Genomic DNA, 20911 nt, shown 5'->3' on the forward strand with positions numbered 1-20911 from the left:
AAACGAGGCTCTGAATAAAAGCACTCCTGCCCCGCCTCCAGGTCCGGAGTCTACGGACAAATCGGGGTAGCGACGTGGTTTAAAAGCGGTGGCATCGCAGGACCGAGCACCCCTTTTTGTCCTCGTGGGCCCCCTGTAGTTCCGGGACGTATCCGCTTCCGCCCTGCTTTGCCGCGGCCGTCCCTCCCGCAAAGTCCCTCGCGGGCTGCCGTAGTCTGGCCTCGCGCGCGCCCTGCGTCGGCGCCGCCCCCTCCCCCCCCCGGCCGCTGGCTGAGGGAAAGGGAAGATGGCAGCGGAGGCGCCCGCCTTGGAAGCCACTCCGGCCGCCCCGGCGGGGACGGGGGCTCCGGGGAGCGCGCGGAGGGCGGCGGCTCAGCGTCCGCAGGCGGAGAAGTAGGCGGCCTCGCCGTCCCGGGCGCAAGCGACCGCGAAGCGCCGTCCCGCGCCTGACGATGCTGTCGGCCTTGAAGAAGCTGGTGGGCTCCGAGCAGGCCCCGGGGCGGGACAGGCCCATCCCGGCGGGGCTCCAGTCCATGAACCAGGCGCTGCAGCGGCGCTTCGCCAAGGGCGTCCAATATAACAGTGAGCGGCGGCGGCGGCCGAGGGAGGGGAGGGGAGGCCGGGCCGTTGCAGGCAGGAAGAGAAGCCCCTGCTTTGCTCTCCGTCTCGGCTGCTGATTTGCTTGCAGCCCTTCAAATGGGGCCCTGCTGCTGGGCTATTTTTTGTGCCTCTCTGGCTTCTTTCCTTCCAGGGAAACGCAATCCTTCTCAGTTACCTTAGAACCAGGCCCAGTTCCTTGCAGTGGCATTGATGGGTTGGATTTAGTTTCCCTGCTTGGGTAGGACAGTGTTGGGGCCGTTCTCCTAACATTTCCTTGGCTAGGCACAAACGCCAATTTTTCAATGAAAAGGCTGGCGACTCTTGGCACGTACTGCTGTAGCTGCCAACAGCCATTCCCGCCTCAACCGTTCGTCGTATCTTAGAAAGCAGCTGCCTGTCTTTAGGCACACTGACTGGTCTTGTGTCTCTGCAGTGCTCTTGACTCCCTTTCTTCCTTAATTTTTCTTTCTCCAGTGAAAATTGTCATTCGAGGTGACAGGAACACAGGAAAGACCACTTTGTGGCATCGGCTGCAGGGAAAGAAATTTGTTGAGGAATATATCCCAACCCAGGAGATCCAAGTCACCAGCATCCATTGGAACTATAAGAGTGAGTTTTGCCAGCTGTTGGGGACGGAGGAGCACTTTTGTCTTTGCTGTCTGATGTATAACTCAACACTGGAGCCACCTGCTGCTATGGTCCCCTCGTTGGTAAAGGCACGTTGCCGGAATAGGCCTGTCCTCATTTTTTCAAAACACACCCAGCCATCTGCTCTATGCCATGTGGGTCAGGGGTAGCTCTAACAGTGTTCGAGTTAACTGCAACTGAGCAAACTTTTCTAATCTATATGCCTGGGTGCCTTTTCCAGCTACTGATGATATTGTGAAGGTTGAAGTCTGGGATGTGGTTGATAAAGGTAAGTTCTCTCCTTTCATTCGGATGTTACAGTCATTATGTAGTATTTGGATTGGGCTTGAGAGGATTGGAAAACGGGCATCTCCTCTGCCTGCCCCACTGGGTTCCTAGGAGTGAGCAGAGCATCTCTTTGCCTGTGGCTACTGCTTTCTGGTGCTACTCTTGAATGTCCCCACTGGAAATGAATGTTCAGCCTGTCCAGTTTCTGTCTCCTCTTTCTGCAAAGTGGTGGGATGTCTCCTTCTGAGCTTCCAAAGGCAGAAATGTTGTGCATGAGGTGGGATGTGGGGAAAGCTACATGTTTGGGGGGGCCTCTTTCTTTCTGCACAGCTAGGAGACCAACAGTTTTCACAACTGTGTTCTTCCCCTTCCAAACACTGCAGGCAAGTCCAAAAAACGGGGAGATGGGTTGAAGCTGGACAACGATCCTCAGGAGGTGAGGCACACTCTGACCTGCTGTCTTATAAAGCATCAAGTCCTTTGTTTGCACCTGGTGCAGCCTCTTGTTTCCTGTACGCTGTGAGACATCCCGGGAAGCAGCCAGGGATTTTTCGAGATCTTTCTCTTTCCACCCCAGGCAGAATCCGAGATGGCCTTGGATGCGGAATTCCTGGATGTATATAAGAACTGCAACGGTGTCGTGATGATGTTTGATATCACCAAACAGTGGTAGGGACTGTTGCCTTCACCTTCCCCTTGCTGTGACTCGGTACAAGAGAAAGGGCTTCCTCTCTGAGAAGTGCAAAAGCCTCGTCGTCTGACGTTACACAAAGCTTGTAGATGATAAATGCTTTTCTGCTCCTGAAGAACTGAGAGTGTCAAGCAGAACGGATGAAGTACATGGCTCGGGGGGGGGGGGGGAGGGGTCTCCTTCAGCTGCTCTATTGACTCAAGGGGTCTCTAGGCTGTTGTGCCTCCTGTAGGTGCAGCCTCTTTCAGAGCTGTTGTGGCAGAGTTGACCTGGACAAGCATCGTTCAAGGAGCTCTCCTTTCCACTCCATCCAGGACTTTCAACTACATCCTGAGAGAACTTCCAAAAGTCCCAACCCATGTGCCCGTCTGCGTGCTTGGGAATTACCGAGACATGGGCGAACACCGGGTGATCCTGCCTGACGATGTGCGGGAATTCATTGACAACCTGAACAGGTAAAAGCATCCATCTTGTTAAGGAGCTTCAGGCTACCTTCTGGGAAGCCCTCCTGGGGCCATCGGCCTCTTGTTCGTTAGCCCACTTAAACCTGCCTTCTGCTGGACTTGTTACCTAAAGGTGGCAGCAGTCTGGATGCCCGCACTGCATCCTCCTCCAATAATGAGTTGCCGTTGTCCAGCACCTCACTGGCACCTTCTGGGCACGTGTGCCAAATTGCTGCCCAGGCAGTCAGTAAATTCTGCCCAGCCCTTTTCTCTATAGCTGGCATCTGCTTTGCTACCGTTCATCTGCAGCAACTCAGCAGAGGGTGTGAGTGGGCGGAAGCTCTGGGTGCGTATGACGAAATGCCTGCAAACTCATTGTGTGCCTGCTTTGCATTGATCGGTTGATCTCCTTCATCTAAGCTAGCATCCACCAGACACTGTGGGCATAAAAACTGGATATGCCCCACCGACGGACGGGTGTGTGCCCTCTCAGCTCTTGCGCCTTTTTCGGCAGCTGCTTTCAGTTGAACTGCTGGCAGCCATTGCCCTCCCCCCTCTGCCTCCCAAGTTCATGGGCAGCAGGCCTCTTCAGCTGCCTGCCCCTTTCTTCAAAGGGAACCTGGCATTAAGGCGTGCCTTGGAGGGTCCGTGGACAGCATGATAACCCCTCAGCAGGCTGAATCGGCTGCAGTTGGAGGGTTGGTCTCAAGCGATCATCCTCTGGCTCACAGTTTCCCCCCACCCCCCTTCCACTTTTGACATTGAACAGGCCTCCTGGCTCCTCCTACTTTCGTTATGCCGAGTCTTCCATGAAGAACAGCTTTGGCCTCAAATACCTGCACAAATTCTTCAACATCCCCTTCTTGCAGCTGCAGGTAGGACTTCGCCAGCTCTTTCCTAGTAGGGGCCGGGAGGGGGCAGCGTGGCCCCAGCCCAGCTTTCAGTCCTGTCTACTGAACGAGGAGAGGAATGGCCTCCCCAGCAGTGGAGCTGCGGCTGCTGCCGTTGCCCTGTGGCTGCACACGGAGCGCCTGGTGGCCTGGGAGGAGCCACAAAAACCAGAGGAGAATGAGAAGCTGCTTCGTCTGGATTTAGTCGTCCCCCCCCCAGACGCTCTTTTGGGTGGGGAACCCCCACCACCCCCTGTTTTGCACCTGAGACTGTCGCCTCACTGGCCACAAGTGGCTGTTCAGTTCATGAGCTCCCTCTTGGGGCAGAGGAGAGGTGGTGACACCTGAGCAGCCCCTTGCCTGCTCTGAAGCAGGTGATCTCCCCTCCCGTCTCTTGCAGCGAGAGACTCTGCTGCGGCAGCTGGAAACCAATCAGCTGGATATTGACGCCACCCTGGAGGAACTCTCTGTGCAGCAGGAGACCGAAGACCAGAACTATGAGCTGTATGTCTCATGAGGACGCTCCCCCTTCCGCCCTTCTGATTTTGGGTTCTGTCTGGGGGCTTTTCTGGGAGTCTCTCCCCTTCCCGCTAAAAAAACATCCCGGGAATTGTAATTCAAGCCTGGCCTCTCTTGAGTTTGGGGGAGGTTCCCGGGGTTACGTCTTCTCTCCCCGACAGGTTCCTCGAAATGATGGAAGCTCGTGGCCGAGGACACGCCTCTCCTTTGGCCACCAATGGGCAGAGCCTCTCCTCAGGTTCCCAGTCTCCGGTGGTTCCACTGGGCAATGCTTCGGGGGGCTCCAGCCCCGGCACGCCCCAGCAGAGCTTGGCCAACCCCGCCCTTGCCACGGACCCCGCTGAGCCTCCAGCGCCAGGACTGCCGCCTGAAGCCCAGCCACCCGCAGCCATTCCTGCACCAGCTGCACCGCAGAAACGTGGTCTCATCGCTCGGCTCTTTGGGACCTCGCCAACTCCCGAGACTGGTGCTCCCTCTCCAGGTGAGGGTGCAGTGCTGGAAACACATAGGAATCTGGCTCCTTAGGCGGTAGTTTGGTGGGGGTGGGAGAAGAGCTGACAAGAGCGACACAGTGCCAGCTTAGGGAAGGAGAATTTCTGTGCCACGGTGGGCCCTTCAGACCCACGGCTGATCCTGGGCTTTGGCAGGGCTTGACTGTTTCCCCTGAGGGGCTTCTCTTGTCTTCCAGATCCTGCTGTTCCTGCCCTTCCTGCAGTTGCTCCCTCGAAAGTCCAGAGCGTAGAAGACTTTGTCCTCGAGGAGAGCCTGGACCACAGCTTCCTGGAAGACCCCACCCTGCAGAGAGACAAGGGGGGGAAACAGGCAGGAAAGGCTCCCACCGACAGTGACAGGTGGGAGGCCCCGTTCGGCAGCTTTGGGCTGAATTCAGGAGGAAGACCGTCTCTCAAGCTTTTTCCTACTCCTGGCCCTTGACTTTCTCCTTGCAGTGACAGAGATGCTCCCGGTGGGAACCCCTTGGTCGCTGGCTTCCAGGATGACCTGGACCTGGACGAGCGTCTGTTCAGCAAGCCCCCGTTAGCAGCAGAGCTGGTCCCGAGCAAAAACGTGAACCTGTCGAGCGAGGAAGAAGAACCCTCCAAGTTCTCTGGCGCGGGGGCTGAAGACGCTGCCTTAGAACAAGAAAGAAAACGGTAAAGGGGGCACTGGGAGTTTAACTTTGCAGATTCAGGGTTTGTGGGATTTTGCCCGTGACGTGAAATCCTCTAGATTTCACCCCAAAAGACTGAAGACCCTGCGCCAGGCCTAAACGGGGGCTGGATATTTGTGTGTGAAAGGGAAGAACTGGCAGCTCCCTCTTCAGCGCAGGCCTTGTTGACTGAGCCGCTGGAGCAGGTTGTGTTTCTGCAGAGCCACATCAAGCGTAGACTGTGGCTGCTGAACCATCCTGAGGCCTCCAGGCACAGTCCTCCCTTTCCTTCTCCTTCCTGCCAGAGCTTCCAAAAAGCCCTTGAAACTCCCAGAGCCCTCGGCGCCCCCCACATCCACAGAGCTGAAATCTCCCACTGGCCAACCCCCACTCGAGCAAAGCAAGCGTGTGATGATGGCAGCCAGGGGCCCCGAGGCCCGTCCTCCCCCAGCGCCTTCTGCCTCCAGGCAGCAGGAGTCCGAGAGCGACTCGGAGGGGCCCTTCGCCACGCAGATGCTCTCCTTTGTGATGGACGATCCAGACTTTGAAAGCGAGGAGTCCGAGAGCCAGAGCAAGCGCCCAGTAAGTCCCTGCCCTGCCCTCACCCTAGGTTGGCAAGGTTTAGACGGGGGAGACTGAAGCAAAGTGTTAGGCCATCTCTGAGCATCAGCCGGGGCCCCTCCTGGGAGGCTTTACGCCGGGCCCTCGGTTCACATGTTTTCTGTGGGTCGGCCGGTGCTCTTGTTTCCCCAAGGAAGCATGCTCGGAAGCACAGATGGGCCCGAAGAGAGGGCTTCCCTGGGGTTTTGGCAAGGGGGCGACAGTGGGCACTGAGGGGCCTTCTCCCTTTCTCCTCTAGGAGGAGTTTCCAGTGCGAGAGGATCTCTCTGACCTCTCCGAGGAGGATCCCCCTTCCAGACCTCCCCAGTTGCCCAAGCCCGTGAGCCGCTCCTTCCGAGTGAAGAACGAGGCCGATCTCTTTGGGCTGGGGCTGGAGAAACCGGTGGGCCGGGACAGCAGCGAGGAAGGTGAGGCGCCTCGGCCACAATCAGAGCCTGCCTTGCAAATAAGGCTGCGTGCCACGGAGGGCTCCGAGGGCCACGGCGCTTTCCCCCAGCTGTGCATTGCCACCACGGCCCCTTCTCCCTGATAAGCATGCTGTCAGTTGGGGGCTTTTCATGCCGACGGAGATTGGAAGCTCACCCTCCTTTTTCCTGCCCCTCCTCCCTCCAGCCGCCGAGAAAGAGAAGCAGTCCTTGAAGGAGAAGAAGAAGAAGAAGAAGAGAACCACCAAAGAGGTGGGTGGCCTGCAGAGCTTCTCTTTGTCCAGGGGCAAGAAATGTCTCTGAGCTGAGCCCCCAAAGAGACCCATGCTGGCAAAACAGACTCCCATGCACTGCTCAGAAGGCCCCCTTTTAACCCAGCCCAGTCCTTGCCTTCCTCTGCGCTCCTCCTCCGCTTGCAAGCTCTGCGGGGCGAAGTGGCTTTGGGCCTCTTGGGGGGCTGCTTGGGGGATGCCACCCCACCCCCCGCTTCACGCTTTCTCCCCAACTGCTTTTCCAGGAAGAAGCAGAGAAGGTTTCAGGGAGGAGAAAAAGCAGGCCGAAAAAGAGCGAGGAGGAGGAGGAGGAGAGAGGAGAGAAGGAGAAGAGAAAGCCGTCCAAGCAGCAGCGGGGCAAAGCCAAGCCCAACGGGATCAATGAGCTGGAGGCCTTCCTGGGGGGCGGTGCTGGGGCCAACAAGCAGCGGGGGGTCGGAGACTATGAGGAGCTGTAGCCCCTCCCTAGCCAGGTGCAGGGGGCAGCCGGCCCCAGCCCACCATCTCCGCCCCTCCCTGCCTTTCTCTGCTGGCCGTTGCAAGAGGGGCTGGAGCCAGAGGAGGGGCCTGGGAGGGGTTCAGAAGCCCCCAGCCTCTCTATCCTTTCAGCTTGGGCTCCTGAGAGGGGGCCCAGAGGGGGGGCTGCCCACGGAGGCCGCATCGTGTCCTGCCCAAAGTGGCCGCTGCCCATCGAACGATGGATCCGTGCTTTTTTTTGTTTGTTTGTTTGTTTTTAACGAGAGGAAGGGTTCCGGACCAAGGGCTCCCCTTAGAGCTTGGAAAGTTGCAGGGTCCCAGCCAGGTATGTGTGGAGTGGGGCAGAGGCCTTCCGTGGGGTGGGGGTGGGGGTGTTGGAATTATGTAGTTTTATTCTGGCAATTGGGGGGAGAGAAAGGCAGGCATAAGTGCCCCCTCCTCCTCCTTCCCGCCCCTTTTCTCGGTTGCCCCACTCTGTGCACCCTGGAAGCCCGTCTGCAGCTGAGCGTCCCTGGAAAGGAGGCCAGCCCCCACGGGGTGAAGGGGGGGGTGCTCCTCCTTCAGTGGGCTCCCCCCCCCCCCACTTTCCGGATCCCTGTCTCCCAATCCCTGCTGCATGTCTTTGCCCTGAAATCCAGGCAGCTCTTGGTAATGGCTGCTCCCACCCCTGCCGTGTTTTCTGTCCCCCCCTTCTCCCCCCCCCCCTCGTTCCTCCACTGGCCTTCCTGGCCTGGCTCTTTGCCTCCAGTGACCTCAGAGAAAAGCGGCTGCAGATTCCGGTGCATTCCGTTGTAGGCCCTTGTTCCTAGGTGTGGATTGAAGTTGGGCTGTTTTGACATTCCTCCCCTCTCCCTTGGGGGAAATGCACCGGGCGCCCTTGGCCTCTAGCAGCCTGCATGGCACAGGGGGTGCCCCCGGGGCCTCTGGCCTCCCTCCTGCGCTCCCTGGGGGGGGGGGTGTGCATGACTAACCCACTCTTGCCCCCCCCAAGACTCCCAGGCCCCTCCCTCCTTCCCCCATGAACACTCCCCCCCCCCTTCCAGGAGCCCAGTCTCTGGAGTGCAAGTGGCAACTGAGCCTTGTGCTGTTCTCTCCCCTTTTCTTTATTCCCTTTTTCACTTTGCTTTTGGGAAAAGGTCCCAGTGATGCATTCCTCATTCCAGCTGATAAAGCTCTCAGTTGTACAACTGTGTGTCCGGTTTCCTTTCTTTGGGCGAGGCCTCAGCTGGATCCAGGCTGCTTCTGGCTCTCTGCGTGCGTGTGTGCGTGCGTGTGTAGGCACTTAAGAGACCCCATCCTGAGCCGGGGACTCCCCACCTGTCTGGGAAGGGGCTTGGCCTGGCCTGCCCCTCCCGTGCTCTTCCCTGGGTGTCCCCTCCAGAGCGCCGCCTCCTTGGTCCCCTGGGGCAAACGGCTTTCTTCACACGCATTTATTGCAGTTCTTGTCATCCAAGTTTGTGTTTTTTTGCGCCCCTGTTTTGCAGGTCCCCCCCACCCCCAGCCCTTCTTCCTGGCCTTCCTCCAGCTGTCCAGCGGAGCTGGCCTTTGTATTTTGTGCAGGAAGGGTGAGTGACCCCGGGGGTCTTTTTGTTGTCAGTTGTTCAGCTCCAGGCTTCCCTCGCCATCCCGCGTTGCCACCCACCACTGCTGGCGTTGCTGTGGTAACCTGCCAGGCAGGATCTGGTGCTCTGGTCCCCAGGAGGCCGGGGGGGGGGGGGAAGGTTGGTGGGATTCTTCCCTACCTTGTCACCCGCAAAAAAAGCTAAGGGAACAGAAGGGGTTGGGTGTTCCCTTGCTGGGAGACTGCCATGGGACCACCCCTCCTCTGAAGACCATAGCCCTGGGGGTCGAGGGCTCCTGTGCCTGGCAGGCACCTGGGTTGCCACGTCCTGCTGTAACCCTGCTGGTCCTCCACCTTCCAGGCCATCCAGGGGATGCTGATTCAGCCATCGGCTGGCTTAAGCTGCAGGAATCTCTGGACTCAGGGTAGTCGCCCACGGCAGACCCCAATCAGCAGCTGTTTCCCAAGAGGGCAGCCTGTGGCTTTCAGCAGGTTGAAGCTGGTCCCGGGCAGACTTGGGCGTCCCCCTTCCAGCTGCTCATGGACCCGGCTGCTTCTGTGGGGCCTGCCCTGCGCTCAGCAGGCCTTTGCCTCTCGTCTGCGCTCTGAACATGGGCCGAGTCTCCCCTTCAGGGCCTGGTAGGAGGCCTGGGTCTTCTCTCCTACGCCACCTATCTCGCCAAGTGACTTCTGAAGGAGTAGCTGCCAAGCCTTTGGTGTTCCTAGCCTGCCTCTCACCCTCTGTCGGAAATGGGTGCTTTACGGGGTGGGCAAGGAAGCGGTGCTTCCAGGCGTGTGTCCCGGGCGGGGGGTTTCTGCAGTCCCTGCCTGCTGCACGGGCAAAGGACGACCTCCAGGCTCCCAGCCCAGATGGGCCTCCTGCCGCCTTGGGAGGAAGTGCCAGAGTTGCATTGCATCCTCTTCCACAGCCTTCTTCCTTGCTGCAGAAGATGTCATTCCCCTTTTCCCTAGGGGGGGGTAGATGACGGTGGATGATGGGCTTTGTGCTGTGCAGCCAGGCGATTCCTCCTCCTCCTCGTTGCTGCCATCCCTGCCACCTAATCCCTCCCAGGCTGAGCACCCCCACCCCCCCTTGTGCCAGCAAGTGAGCCTTAGAGGGATCCCGGCCGGAGGAGGAGGAGGAGGCCAAAGAGGCCACCTGGTGCCCAGAGCTTTTCTCCGCCTCTCGTGCGTCCCCCCACCAGCCATCCTCACCCAGCCCCCAGGTTTAAAAGCAGGGAGCCAGATGGCCGGCTGGGAGGTCAAACAGCCACAAGGCCTGGCAGCAGGATCTGGTGGCAACCCGGAGGCCTGGACTTCATGCCCAGCTTGTGAGGCTGAAGATTCAGCCGGGCTCAGCTGGATGTGCCCAGGCGGCCAAAGGTGCCGTCTGCGAGGGGAAGGCGGCAACGTTAATGCAAGCTGGCTTGGCGGCCCCTGCGGCCATTTTACAATGCTGGGGGTGTTTTGGTCCAAGCAGATCAAATGCTTCCATCCCTTCCTCTGCTGAAGGTAGGAGAGTTTTCCTTGCAAGCTTCATGATTCATCCTGAACAGGCTGCAGGCTGGGCAGGTGGAGGAGGACCTTCCCAAAGGGGCCGTGGGCGGCAGGGGCTGCTTCTGGATCAGCTCTGCCCGTCTGGATTGACAGCTGCTGGGGGACAGAAGACATACGAAGAAGAGGAGTCTTGATGCTGGATTTGCTTTATGACAGATTTTGCTCCTGGTTTGTAGCGAGTTTAGAGGCAGTGGGGGTGCTGACCCGTCCCCAGGAGGGCAGGATGCCCGGTGCTAAGGAGCCTCTGCCTCTCGCAGCATGACGTGTGTTGGGGAGCCCCTTCTGTAGCCACAAGAGCCTCCACATTCAGGAGCAGTGTAGCATGAAGGCCAGGTGCAACCAGTTGGAGCCTCCCCGTCGTGTCCATGTTACGTGGCTGATCCAAGAAGGTGAATGCTAGATGGAGGAAGGTGAACTGTTGGGAAGAGAAGGGTAGACTTCTGGCTGGCTGGCCTTTCCTGGCTCCAGAGATTCGGCCTACCTGGTTGCAGGTGAGACAGGTGCTCGCCTTCTTCCTTCCCCCTCCCTCGCCTCTCCCTCTTCCTGGCAACGTTGGCTGGCTTCTGGCCAAGCTGCCCAAACAGCCCTCCCTGCAATGGGTGTGGGGGCCGCAGGTTGGCCTCTGATTCACGGGGGCTGGAGAGGGGGGGGGCTGGGTTGGGACAAGCAGGGAGCAGAGGAGAGGTCTGGCCAAGCAAGGGGGGGGGTCCAGCCCTCTCCCACTCCATAGCTGCGCTTGCAGGCACGATTGATGGAGGGCAGGTGGGGCAGCTTTCTCGGGTGAGGGGAGCGGAAGTGGGGCCTGGGTGGGAAGGGGAGCAGCATGGCTGGATGCTTTGCCCAGGACAAGGGCTGCCAAGAGGAACCTGCCAAGCGAGAAGACATTTTCTGGGTCATTTGTCTGTTTTTCCCCAAGGGCTCTGTAAACAGGGCTTCCCTGGGGGGGGGGAGTTAAATACCTCCAGATTCAGAGGCAGTCTACCTGCAGGGGGGACTCCTCCAGTTCTGCTTGTGGGCTTCTCTCTGGCACGAGTTTGCCAAGGTGGGGGAGGAAGAAGAGGTTGGGCTGGAAGGAGGGAGCTGCGCTTGGGTCCCTCCCCCTCCCCAAAGCAAATTCAGTGGGGAGGGTTGGGAGGGAGGCTCGCACCTGGCCCCATGGGGGGGGGCTGTGTAAGATTGGAGGTCGACTCCCCTTCCAGCTGCTCCCGGGGCCTCCCTGCCGCCTCCTCTGCGCTGGACGCGTCCCCTTTAAGGGCTGCCAGTGGCCGCTGGGGGCGCTGCGGAGCCCAGGAGGGGTCTGTGCCGGCGGCCGAGCAGGTGCCGGAGCCGGGGAGGGGGCGCCTCTTCTGCGGGCACCCAGGCGAGGTGAGGAGGCCGGCGCTTGCGGCAGGGGAAGGGGGGGTGCAGGGGGGAGGGGGATGGCGTGCATGGCTGGGCACAGAGTCCTGTTCCCTGAAAGTGGGGAGTTCGGGGCATCCCTGGCTGAAAGTGGGAGGGGGCTCCCCCCGTCAAGCCCAGGAGCAGCAAAGGGGGGCCGGGGCTGGGGGCTGCCGTGCCTCTTTCACCCGGGAGCATCTTCCTGGCCCCCTCCCCCGCCTCCTGCTGAACTGCTATCCATCCGCCAGCCATGACGTATGGTGAAGAGGGAGCCCCCTCCCCCCCCGCTTCCCCTTTCAAGTGTTGGCATCTCTCTGGGCATGCAGAGGGGCATCCCTTCCTATGCCACCCAGCCCCCGCTGCCTCGCTCAGGTGGGTAGACAATGTTGGTGGGGGAGAAGGCAGATTTTTGGGGTCTGTGTGTGAGGGGATCCCTGCGTGATGCCCTCCCGATGGCCCCCTGGGCTGCCTCTCCATCACCCGCAGTGACATCCCGGTGGAAGGCAGCGGGGGGGGGGGCACTCCGGTGAAGGCGCCTGATGCTCCTACCCTTAACCCCTTCTTCCTTCCCAAGGATCCTGAGGCAAAGCGCAGCTCTTTTCCAGCAGAGGCTCCTGCCCAGCTGTGGGACAGAGAGAGACACTTCTAGGCGCGTGCAGAGTGCGCTTCCTCCCCAAGCTGTGAGGCAGAGGATGGAACCCCTGGCGTGTGAGCTGAACCCCACCTGATCCCCCTCCCCCCCCCCAGCCCTTTGCGCACACTCTGTTTGGTGCAGGGGCGCTGGAGAAGGAAGAGGGCGAAGTCCAGGGCCACTGTGAGGTCTGGGTTGAAATTGTTATCGGATGGAAATTCCTTGAGGCCAGTTCCATCCCCCCCAAAACACCCCCCACCCCCAGAGGGGAATGGAAGTGGAGGCCTCCTGCCAGGGCTGTGGGGAGAGGACGGCCCTGGGGGAAGGGTCAGCAGAGGGAGGTGGACCTCCTGGCGGCCTTGGCCTCGGGGGTCCTGCGCCAGGAGGCCCGGCTTCCAGGGGACGAGCGCTGTGACGACACCAGACATGGCAGGCAAGGTACCCGGGCCAAGGGCGGAAGGAGGGGGGGTTGCCTGGCAACACGGTAACTGGCACTGCCCCACATGGCAGCCACCGTGTCACGCTTCGGTTCCGGAGCTCCCAGGGTTCTTCTGGCCTGGAGGGGCTTTGGGACGGGCCCCCTCCCTCCTTTTTGGAGCATTGCCTTGGCTTTTGCCAAAATAGATTGCAAGCAGGGAAAGGATTCCGCCGAAGGTGCAGGCCCTGGGAAGGGAAATTGGAGGCGGGGGGGGGTGGGGGGTATGAAAGGAAGGGAGGGTTTGGGAAGGCTGCAGGGGATGAAAGCCCTAATGGGGGTGGGGGGTTCCCAGTGGGGGTTTCTGAGTCATGTGGCAGGAACGAAAGAGATCCCCCTCCATCCCCCCCCCCCCCACACACACTTTCCCTGGGATTCAGGGCTGGTGATGGGGAAATTGGGCGTTCTCTGATTCAGGGGCCTCTTTTCATAGCTCAGCAATGAGGCGGGAGAGACCACGGGGCTTTTGCAGGGGGGGGGTTAAAAACAGATGAGACCCCCCCTTTGTTTTTTCCTGCCCTCCCCGCTTGATCCCAGGGATGAGAGAGCCTGATCTCGGTCTGTGTCTGAACCGGACAGAGCATCTCTCTCCCTCCTGGCCTTCATTGGAATTTCCCAGCATGCATTGCTTCCCAAAAGAGAGAGGGGTTTGTGTTTGTGTGTGTGTGAGAGAGAGAGAGAGAGAGAGGGAGGAGAAACCATGGTAACCGTGCGGTCTAGGAGTGAGACCAGCTTGCGTTTCTGTGTCTGTTCCCTCGTGAATATTAGCAAAAATGCCAGCCAGTCGGTATGCTTCCCCTCTAATCAGCAGGGAAGGCCTATAGGGTGAGGCTGCCAGTGGCTCAGGAAGCGCTTGGCTCATGGCAACCTGAGCCCTGGCGGGGGGGGGGGAGGTGGGGGGGGCTCCTTCACCAAAGCTCTCTCTTGTCAATCAGCCATCCTCCCAGCCCCCCTTCTCCTACCCTGGGAGCTGAGGGGGGGAGCGGCCCCCGGCCTGCCTCTCTCCCCCTCCCTCCCCCGTGGGTGCTGTGCTTGGGCCCCCTGCTTAGAGCCCCTCTCACTCCCTTTTTCCAGGCCTGGTTGCCTTCACTGAGATGATCTGAGGAGGGCTGGAGACGAGCTGGACTCTGATTCTAAGATGACCCGAACAGACCCACCTGACGTCCTGGTGTCTGCCGTGTGTCAGGACGTCCCCGTGGCCTCCACCCGCTCTGCCTTCGGCCAGCCCAGCCGGCGATGTGACTCCTCCATGTCTTCTGCCCTAAAGAAACAGCCTGCCCAGCACTTCAACAAGCGGCACTGTCGCAGCTTCGATTTCCTGGAGTCTCTCGACGACCCACCACCGCCTGTCACTCCCGCCATGGAGCGGCATTCCCGGCGGCCTCCCACGCCAGAGCCCACCTCGGCTCCCGGCGGCAAGAGGGTGTCTCTCCGGGCCGCTGTGCCAGAAAACTATGTTTCCCAGGGGAAGGACACGGCTTCCCGAGGCGAGCCCAAGAGGCGGGCCCGATCCAAGAGCGCCCCCCGCGTCAAATCTACCTTTGCCCCTGTGGTTATTCCCGTGGCTTCGGGCTCCCCACCGGCCCCCACTAGGAGAGGGCGGGAAGTCTACCGAGTTGCCCGAGAGCCTGAGCGGGCAGAAGCGTCCCCTCGCCGGGAAAGCAGCTATGCCTCCATGAAAGCCCTGATGAGCGAGGTGCACCCCATCAAGCTGCAGCCTCAGCGGGCCGGCGGCAGCCGCATCTCGCCCCTCTGTGTCACAGGAGCCAACTGCCCCGAAGAGGCCGCCCCGGCTGCCAGGCCCCCGCCGCCCAGCGTGCATGTCAAGCGCCGGGTGGACATCAAGCCAGACGAGGCTGCCGTACTGCATGCCGCTCGCAGTACCAAGGGGTCCCAGGGCCACGGCGAGGCTCTCCTGCCCTGGCCTCGGCCTCCAGGCACGCCCCACAGCTTGACCGTGCCCAGCAGCCGGCAAGTGCCCATGTCTCGGACTCCCACGCCCAGCGATACTTACAGTGGGGAACACCGAGGGCTGGCCCCCTACGGCCCTGATTTTTGTGATGGAGGTCCCACTGTGGCCGAAAGCGGCTGCCTTCCTTACATCCCCTACGTGCCCCCCAGGTTCTTCTACACAGAGGAGCCAGGCAGTTTCCCTCAGAAGAGTTCCAGCTACAAGTCCTACCCTCCCCCTTATGGGGGCCAGGTCCTCCCGCCCCAAACCTTCTACGCAGAAGAGCCTCCTCCCCCAGGGGCCTTCTACCCTCTTCCGGCCAGAAGCTTCCTTGTGGAGGAAAGCAGGTCCCCCTTTCCCATTCAGGAGGCCCCTGCGCAGACTTTCTATGGGGACGACCCTCGCCTTTACACCCCCAGGACCCTCCCCGCAAAAGCGGTTTACCCGGAAGACCCCAGGCCTTACCCCGCCTTGAGGGCCAACCCACGCATCTTCTACACGGAAGACTACGGGAAATACCACGAGCGGGAAGCGCTCTCTCGCACCTACCCCCACTCCCGCATGGCTCCCTCCGTGCAGTTTAACGACTGGTACTGCCCTGAAAGGGGGACGGTGCCCTACCCAGCCTGGCAGATGGCCCGCTTTCCAGCTCACCAGCCTGCCTCCCAAGCCATGCTGTCGTCGTGGCACGCCAGCTACAGCGTCAGCCCTCCCCGGCTTGGTGTGGACACCAGGCATTACTCCAAATCCTGGGACAATATTTTGACCCCTCACGTGCGCCGAGAAGACCAGCTGCTACGTGGCCGTAGCTACGAGAACCTGCTGTCTCGGGACCCACATCGCGCTTTCTCTCCCGATGACCGGCGTCAACCAGTGGTGGTGAACCTGTCCAGCTCTCCCAAGCGCTACGCTGCCCTTTCCCTCTCGGAGAACTCCCTCGTGGAGAAGATGCATGCCGACAGGGGGCGCCACGGCTGGTTCGTCACTCCAGAGATCACCATCACGGACAACGACATCCGCGCCAACCACGGGCTCGGCAAGCGTGACAGGCGCTCAGCCAGCTGGGATGTCCTGGATTCAGGGGACGCCCGAGACAGGGCCTACGTTCCCCACCAGCCCTACAGCCTGGACCCCGGTGCCAAAGAGAGCTCGGCCCGCCAGCGCAGCCTGGAGCAGTTGGACGAGCTCATCACCGACCTGGTCATCGACTACAAGCCCCCTTCCGTCTGCCAGCCCAGCGAAGTCAGCAACCTGGCCGATCAGCTGCGGCAGTTGATCAGCGACGGGCTGGGGCTGCCTCCCAAGAAGCCGGAGCCCTGGAGGCCCTCGGAGCCCCACCACCCCACCAAAGAGCAGCCTGGCCGCAGCTCCTTCCATGCCGACCTTTGGAAGGACCAGGGCCGCTGCTCCACCGAGCCCCCAGAGCCCCCCAGACCCCTGGAGAAAGGCCCGGAGGACTGTTCCCCAGATCTCAGCGCGGACGAGGACGACCTCATGATGTGCTCCAACGCCAAGTGCCGCCGCACGGAGACCATGTTCAACGCCTGCCTCTACTTCAAGTCCTGCCACAGCTGCTACACCTACTACTGTTCTCGCCATTGCCGGCGGGAGGACTGGGACACCCACAAGGAGAGCTGCATCTACGGGCGGATCGGCAGCACCTGCCGTCACGTGCTGCAGTTCTGCCGGGAGAACGGCGAGGTGCACAAGGCCTTCTCCCGCATCGCCAAGGTGGGCTTCCTGTCTCGGGGCCGAGGGGTGCTCTTCCTGGGCTTCCCCAGCTCAGGCTCCGCCGAGAACTTCCTGCAGTTCGGCCTGGAGAGCTTGCTGATGTCCCCCACTTACCTGTCACTGCGGGAGCTGGAGGGCTATTCCGACAACCTCGGGGAGTACGCCCAGGAGCTGCAGGAGGCGGGCCAGCAGTACGACCCCCAGGAATGTTTCCTGCTGAACGTGACCGTGGCGGTGGGGCAGGAGGTGCCCGAGCGGCCCTCCCCCAAGGTACAGGTGCCAACCGTCCGCAAGTATGCCAAGATGGCCTTGGCGTCCTCCAGCCCCGAGAAGAAGATCCTCAAGAAGGAGCGAGACATGGAGACGCTGATCCTGACGCCTCCTCCCGGCACGGCCGACCTGGACAAGGATGGCGAGGAAGGACGCAAAGCGCGAGAGGTCTGCTTCATCAACATCCAGCGCGAGCTGCGGATTCGCGGCGTCTTCCTGCGGCACGAGTTCCCCAAGGTTTACGAGCAGCTGTGTGCCTTTGTGGAAAGCAACAAGCGCTTCACGCCCACCACCATCTACCCCATGGATAAGAGGACCGGCAAGCAGTTCATGTGCATGATCATGGCCGCCTCCGAGCCGCGCACCCTCGACTGGGTGGCCAGTCCCAACCTCCTGGACGACATCATGTGAGCCCAGCGGTGTGTCCAGAGGGCAGCGGCCTCTTCCCTTCTCCTTTGACGTCAGTGCTAAGGTGATGGTTAGTCTCTTCCGGGTCTTTCCGAGCAAGGAGCAGTCAAGGTGGGGCCCAACAAGGGACGGGGCCCCTGGGAGAGAGAGGGCCTGCCTTGGTGGCCCTTTGCTCTTACTGGACGTCTGTCATTGTTTGAAGGACAGGTCCAAATCTGATCACCTTCAGAAAAGCGGATATTTTAGGAATTCCAGGCTTTCTTGGCCAACCTTTAAGAAAACAATCCTCAGCCTTACAGTCCTTTTTTCTTCTGAATTCCTCCAGACAGACAAGAATGTTCTTACTTCATGGATCGATTTCCTTTATTTTTAAAAATTGATCCTGGAGAATAAAAATGAGGTAGGGGGAAGAGTTTGCCACTAGCGTTTCAGTGGGGGATCCTTCTCCCTGGCAGTTTCATCTTGCCATCTTTGCAGCCGGGCTTGGCAGAAGCTCGGCTGCAGTATTGCCGTCCCCACCCCCACCTGCTATCCCATAGTAAACCAGGACAAGGGAAGGGGCTCTGGGCCTGGGCCCACTGTATGTGGAGGAGGGGGGGTGAGCCGCTTCCTACCAGTGATGCCTCCTCCCACCCCCAATCTGGGCAGAGAAATCCAGGTCAGAAGCTGTGGGGAGGAAAAGCGGTTGCTATGGTGATGCTCCATCCCTTACAGGAAGGTGGGAAGGGGGTCACTGCCGCCTGGAAAGCGGAGGATGCCAGGAGCTTCGCCTGGCAGAGGGAAGAAGGGCTGCGCATGAGAGCCTCGGTCCCAAGGTGGGTGGGTACGCATGGGGAATTGGGGGTGGGGAGGGCTGTATGGTTGCTTTGTGTCTATGGGGAAGGAAAATGTACAACGCAACATCGATTTGAGTGGGCTCTGCCTCTTGGGGAAGCGCCAGACAAAGCTTGCTGCCATATTCCGAGCCTTGGGACCTAAGAAAGCGATGATAGGCAGGCTGTGGCTTGGGAAGGAGACGGCCTCCAGCGCCACTGCACAAGTCCCTGCTCTGCCAGCCAGGTCGCTCTCCCCCTTTCCTTGGAGAGAACGGTCTGCAGGCCCCTGATGAAGGCTGGGCAACCTGCCAAGGGCAGCGGCATCTTTCTGACTCTCTTAGGTGTGTGTGAGCAAGCGAAAGAGGGAGGGGAGGATGGGATTCCAGGGCCAGGTATAGATTATATTTTGGGGAATGGGGGGGGGGGGGAGGAAGAGGGCTGCATGTGTGTGTATGTGTGTATTTCACTGCAGTGGGAGCATCCTCAGGACCCCAAATGTGTATGGCTGGAGGGAGGAAGCTGGCCTGGAATATCCCTTTGCTCTGGTATCGCCCCATGGTGGATTCATTTGTGGGACTATACTGTAAGGCATGGTCTGTTTTGGTAAGCCACAGTGACAATCTGGAAACGGAGTTCCTGCCTCCCCCTCCAAAGAAAAGTCCCTCTGCCAAGGGGGAAAGGAGCTCTTGATCTGCAGGCAGCCCGCCACCTTTTCCCCTCTGGCAAGCTATCTGGAGGACCAGAGGCCCCCTTTCTAAACCCCCCCCCCCCAAGATTCCCTTGTGAGCTTTATGACTCTTCCGTCCAGCCCTCTGCCCTCGTTTTCCCCAGGGAGGAGTTTGTTGGTCCCTTTGCTTGGATTCTGCTTGTCGGGTGGGGGAATCGAAAGCACATTCTCTAGAAAAGCAGGCCTTGCCCGGCATTTTCCGACATTACCCTGTTCCAGGTCTGCTGGTTTTCCCACATGGCAGTTTGGATAATGAAATAAATAAATATACGAATAAATGTATAAACATACACCCAGACTCGCTCATATAAATATATAGATACATAGAGAGATATATGAATCTGAGACAAACTATTTCGTTTGAATAAACATAAACTATAACTTGATTGTGCTGTGTTTGCATTTTCTGGGAGTTTGCATTTGCTAGGAGTCTCTGCCAGAGTCTCAGGGCTGGGGGAAGCCCCAGGCAGGGCAAAGCAGCCGCGGGGGTGGGGTGGGGTGGGGGTTTGGGAAGCACAATGCTGGCTTTTCTGTGCTGCCTCCAATGACTTCTGAGGGGTTGGACTAGAGGACCTTCGGGTCCCTTCTGAACCCACAATTGTGCACTATTTCCTTCAACTGCACGGAGCGTACTGAACACTTGGGGGGGGGAGGCCTCCCTAAATAAATTGCTGAGCCGGAGCACCACCTCGTAGCAAAGGCGGCAAAAGGGAGGCCATTGTGAAGGCAATCTGCCCTGCCGCTGGTAGCGGAGAACTCTGCCTACACTCAGAGGCACGGTGGTTCACTAAACCGCTTCCCTTAAATCAGGGTATCCAGACCTGGGAACTGGGGAATCCTGGGAGTTGAAGTCCACAAGTCTTAAAAGTTCCCAGGTACCGGCGAGGAGCGGGGTGCGCATGCTTTCTCCCGCCCCTTCCCCTCCTGCGGCACTTCGATTGGTCGGCGCCTCAGGCTCGCCGCGGTGACTCATTGGGTGAACATTGGCGGCTGCTGCGCCCTCGATTGGTGCACCGGCAAATGCGCGCGCAGAAGCTTCCAAGCCGGGGCGGCGATGGCGGACGGAGAGCTGGGCGGCGTCCCTGACGCGCTCATCGACTCGGACGGCGTCTTCAAGTACGTTTTGATCCGCGTGGAGCCCGCAGGCCCCGGGCCCGGTAAGGACATCATCCGCGGACATGCCTGGGCCGAATACCACGGTAGGTGCGCCCGGCGGGCGGGGCCGCGAGCGGGAGGGGCCTCGAGGAGGGCGGGGCTCCGTTGCCAAGCAACTGGCCGCCATCCTTGCCCCGCCTCCTCCCCATCTGGCGCCCGCGGGCGCCACTCGGACCGAGGAGGGTCTCGGGGTCTCCTCCCGGCCGGCTCCCTCCGCCCGCTCGCCCAGCGCTCCCTCTGCTCGCCCCCCGCAGCCGACCTCTTCGATCAAGCGGCCGAGGAGCTGGAGAAGCGGGGCTTCCGCTGCCGGTGCCTGGGGGGCGGCCGCATCTCCCACCAGAGCGGCGCCAAGAAGATCCACGTCTACGGCTACTCCGTGGTAAGGAGCCTGCGGGTGCTGCGGGTGGGCGCGCGTCGCTTCCTACCTGCTAGCGGGGCTCAGAGTAGGGGGCACCCCGAGCCATCCAGGAGAGGCCTCCCTTTGGGGGCCCAGGGAGGAGTTCTGGAGCCGCCTCGGTCTTCTCTGGCCAAGGAAGGCTAAGCACTTAGAGGCCCTTCGGTCTCTCCTCCCAGGGTTCCCTTCCCGGCTCCTTTGAGCCCCCCCCACTTTCCCAAAAATCCTCCCCAAGACAGCCTCCCTCTCCTTCCCGCCTTTTCCCATTAGCAGCAGGGAAATAGGAAGGCTGGAAAGTCCGTTGGGGCAGGATCATTTCTCCTCCAGGAAGGATCCCTGGGGGGGGCAGAGGGGGACACAGCCAGGATAGGGAAGGTCTAGGGGCCACGTAAGGTTCCTGTGCTCGGAGGAAACCCCTTACTGTGCAGGGTGGTGTAAAAAGGGTTCAGAGACTCATCCAGATAGGGCAGAGCTGGGATTTCAACTGAGCAGCAGCTTCCCTGGCTCCATTGGCCAAAGATGCCAGCCTGCCATGCCTCTGGTCTCTTACAAGGCATCGTGTGCGCGCATAGTAATGTGGCCCTGCTTTTTGCAGGGTTTTGGCCGAGCAAAACATGCCATTGCCACAGAGAAGCTGAAGGCCAGGTATCCCGATTACGAAGTCACCTGGGCCGATGAAGGATACTGACCACTGCCTTCAAGAGTTCACCTTTGCAACCGAACAGCAGCAAGTGGGAACTGATGCAGGAAGCCCCACATTGAAAACCTGCCGGCCTCTGGATCTGTGCACTGGACTGTCCTGTGATCAAACCTCTTGTGCGTTGGTAGAAGGAAATAAATGATTGAGCTCCCTGCCTAA

General features: G+C 60.1%; 3 protein-coding genes across 9 annotated transcripts; all 3 read left to right on the plus strand.

The window, feature by feature from the left end:
* Nucleotides 1-232: 232 nt before the first annotated feature.
* On the plus strand, nt 233-8187 carry RABL6 (RAB, member RAS oncogene family like 6). The gene is made up of 15 exons (XM_081967017.1): nt 233-582; nt 1075-1209; nt 1469-1516; nt 1899-1951; nt 2093-2184; nt 2521-2661; nt 3419-3524; nt 3940-4043; nt 4220-4539; nt 4747-4909; nt 5006-5209; nt 5511-5787; nt 6065-6233; nt 6439-6503; nt 6769-8187. The coding sequence occupies exons 1-15, from the start codon at nt 453-455 to the stop codon at nt 6979-6981; spliced, it is 2220 nt and encodes a 739-aa protein (XP_081823143.1). The 5' UTR covers nt 233-452; the 3' UTR covers nt 6982-8187.
* A 146-nt stretch (nt 8188-8333) lies between these two features.
* On the plus strand, nt 8334-18889 carry AJM1 (apical junction component 1 homolog). 7 transcript variants are annotated; one of them, XM_081967012.1, is made up of 3 exons: nt 8334-10609; nt 12070-12203; nt 13676-18889. In XM_081967012.1, exon 3 carries the CDS (start codon nt 13740-13742, stop codon nt 16962-16964), a length of 3225 nt encoding a protein of 1074 aa, XP_081823138.1. In that variant the 5' UTR covers nt 8334-10609; nt 12070-12203; nt 13676-13739; the 3' UTR covers nt 16965-18889. The 7 variants fall into 7 exon arrangements, with proteins under 7 accessions (XP_081823138.1, XP_081823141.1, XP_081823137.1 ...); XM_081967015.1 differs by lacking the exon at nt 12070-12203; XM_081967011.1 differs by lacking the exons at nt 8334-10609; nt 12070-12203 and adding an exon at nt 10936-11483.
* A 552-nt stretch (nt 18890-19441) lies between these two features.
* On the plus strand, nt 19442-20906 carry PHPT1 (phosphohistidine phosphatase 1). The gene is made up of 3 exons (XM_081967072.1): nt 19442-19702; nt 19913-20037; nt 20648-20906. The coding sequence occupies exons 1-3, from the start codon at nt 19558-19560 to the stop codon at nt 20738-20740; spliced, it is 363 nt and encodes a 120-aa protein (XP_081823198.1). The 5' UTR covers nt 19442-19557; the 3' UTR covers nt 20741-20906.
* Nucleotides 20907-20911: the final 5 nt, after the last annotated feature.

This window comes from Natrix helvetica (genome assembly GCF_964273705.1).
Source record: "Natrix helvetica genome assembly, chromosome: 15".
Classification (NCBI taxonomy): domain Eukaryota; kingdom Metazoa; phylum Chordata; class Lepidosauria; order Squamata; family Natricidae; genus Natrix; species Natrix helvetica.

What these genes read in the sequence shown, in the direction of transcription:
- PHPT1 (XM_081967072.1), top strand. Translation starts at nt 19,558, where the DNA reads ATGGCGGACGGAGAGCTGGGCGGCGTCCCTGACGCGCTCATCGACTCG. An exon ending in TGCCTGGGCCGAATACCACG is followed by an intron (nt 19,703 to 19,912) that starts GTAGGTGCGCCC and finishes CGCCCCCCGCAG; the next exon opens with CCGACCTCTTCGATCAAGCG. An exon ending in ACGTCTACGGCTACTCCGTG is followed by an intron (nt 20,038 to 20,647) that starts GTAAGGAGCCTG and finishes TGCTTTTTGCAG; the next exon opens with GGTTTTGGCCGAGCAAAACA.
- RABL6 (XM_081967017.1), top strand. Translation starts at nt 453, where the DNA reads ATGCTGTCGGCCTTGAAGAAGCTGGTGGGCTCCGAGCAGGCCCCGGGG. An exon ending in TTTGATATCACCAAACAGTG is followed by an intron (nt 2,185 to 2,520) that starts GTAGGGACTGTT and finishes CACTCCATCCAG; the next exon opens with GACTTTCAACTACATCCTGA. An exon ending in GACTGGTGCTCCCTCTCCAG is followed by an intron (nt 4,540 to 4,746) that starts GTGAGGGTGCAG and finishes CTTGTCTTCCAG; the next exon opens with ATCCTGCTGTTCCTGCCCTT.
- AJM1 (XM_081967012.1), top strand. Translation starts at nt 13,740, where the DNA reads ATGACCCGAACAGACCCACCTGACGTCCTGGTGTCTGCCGTGTGTCAG.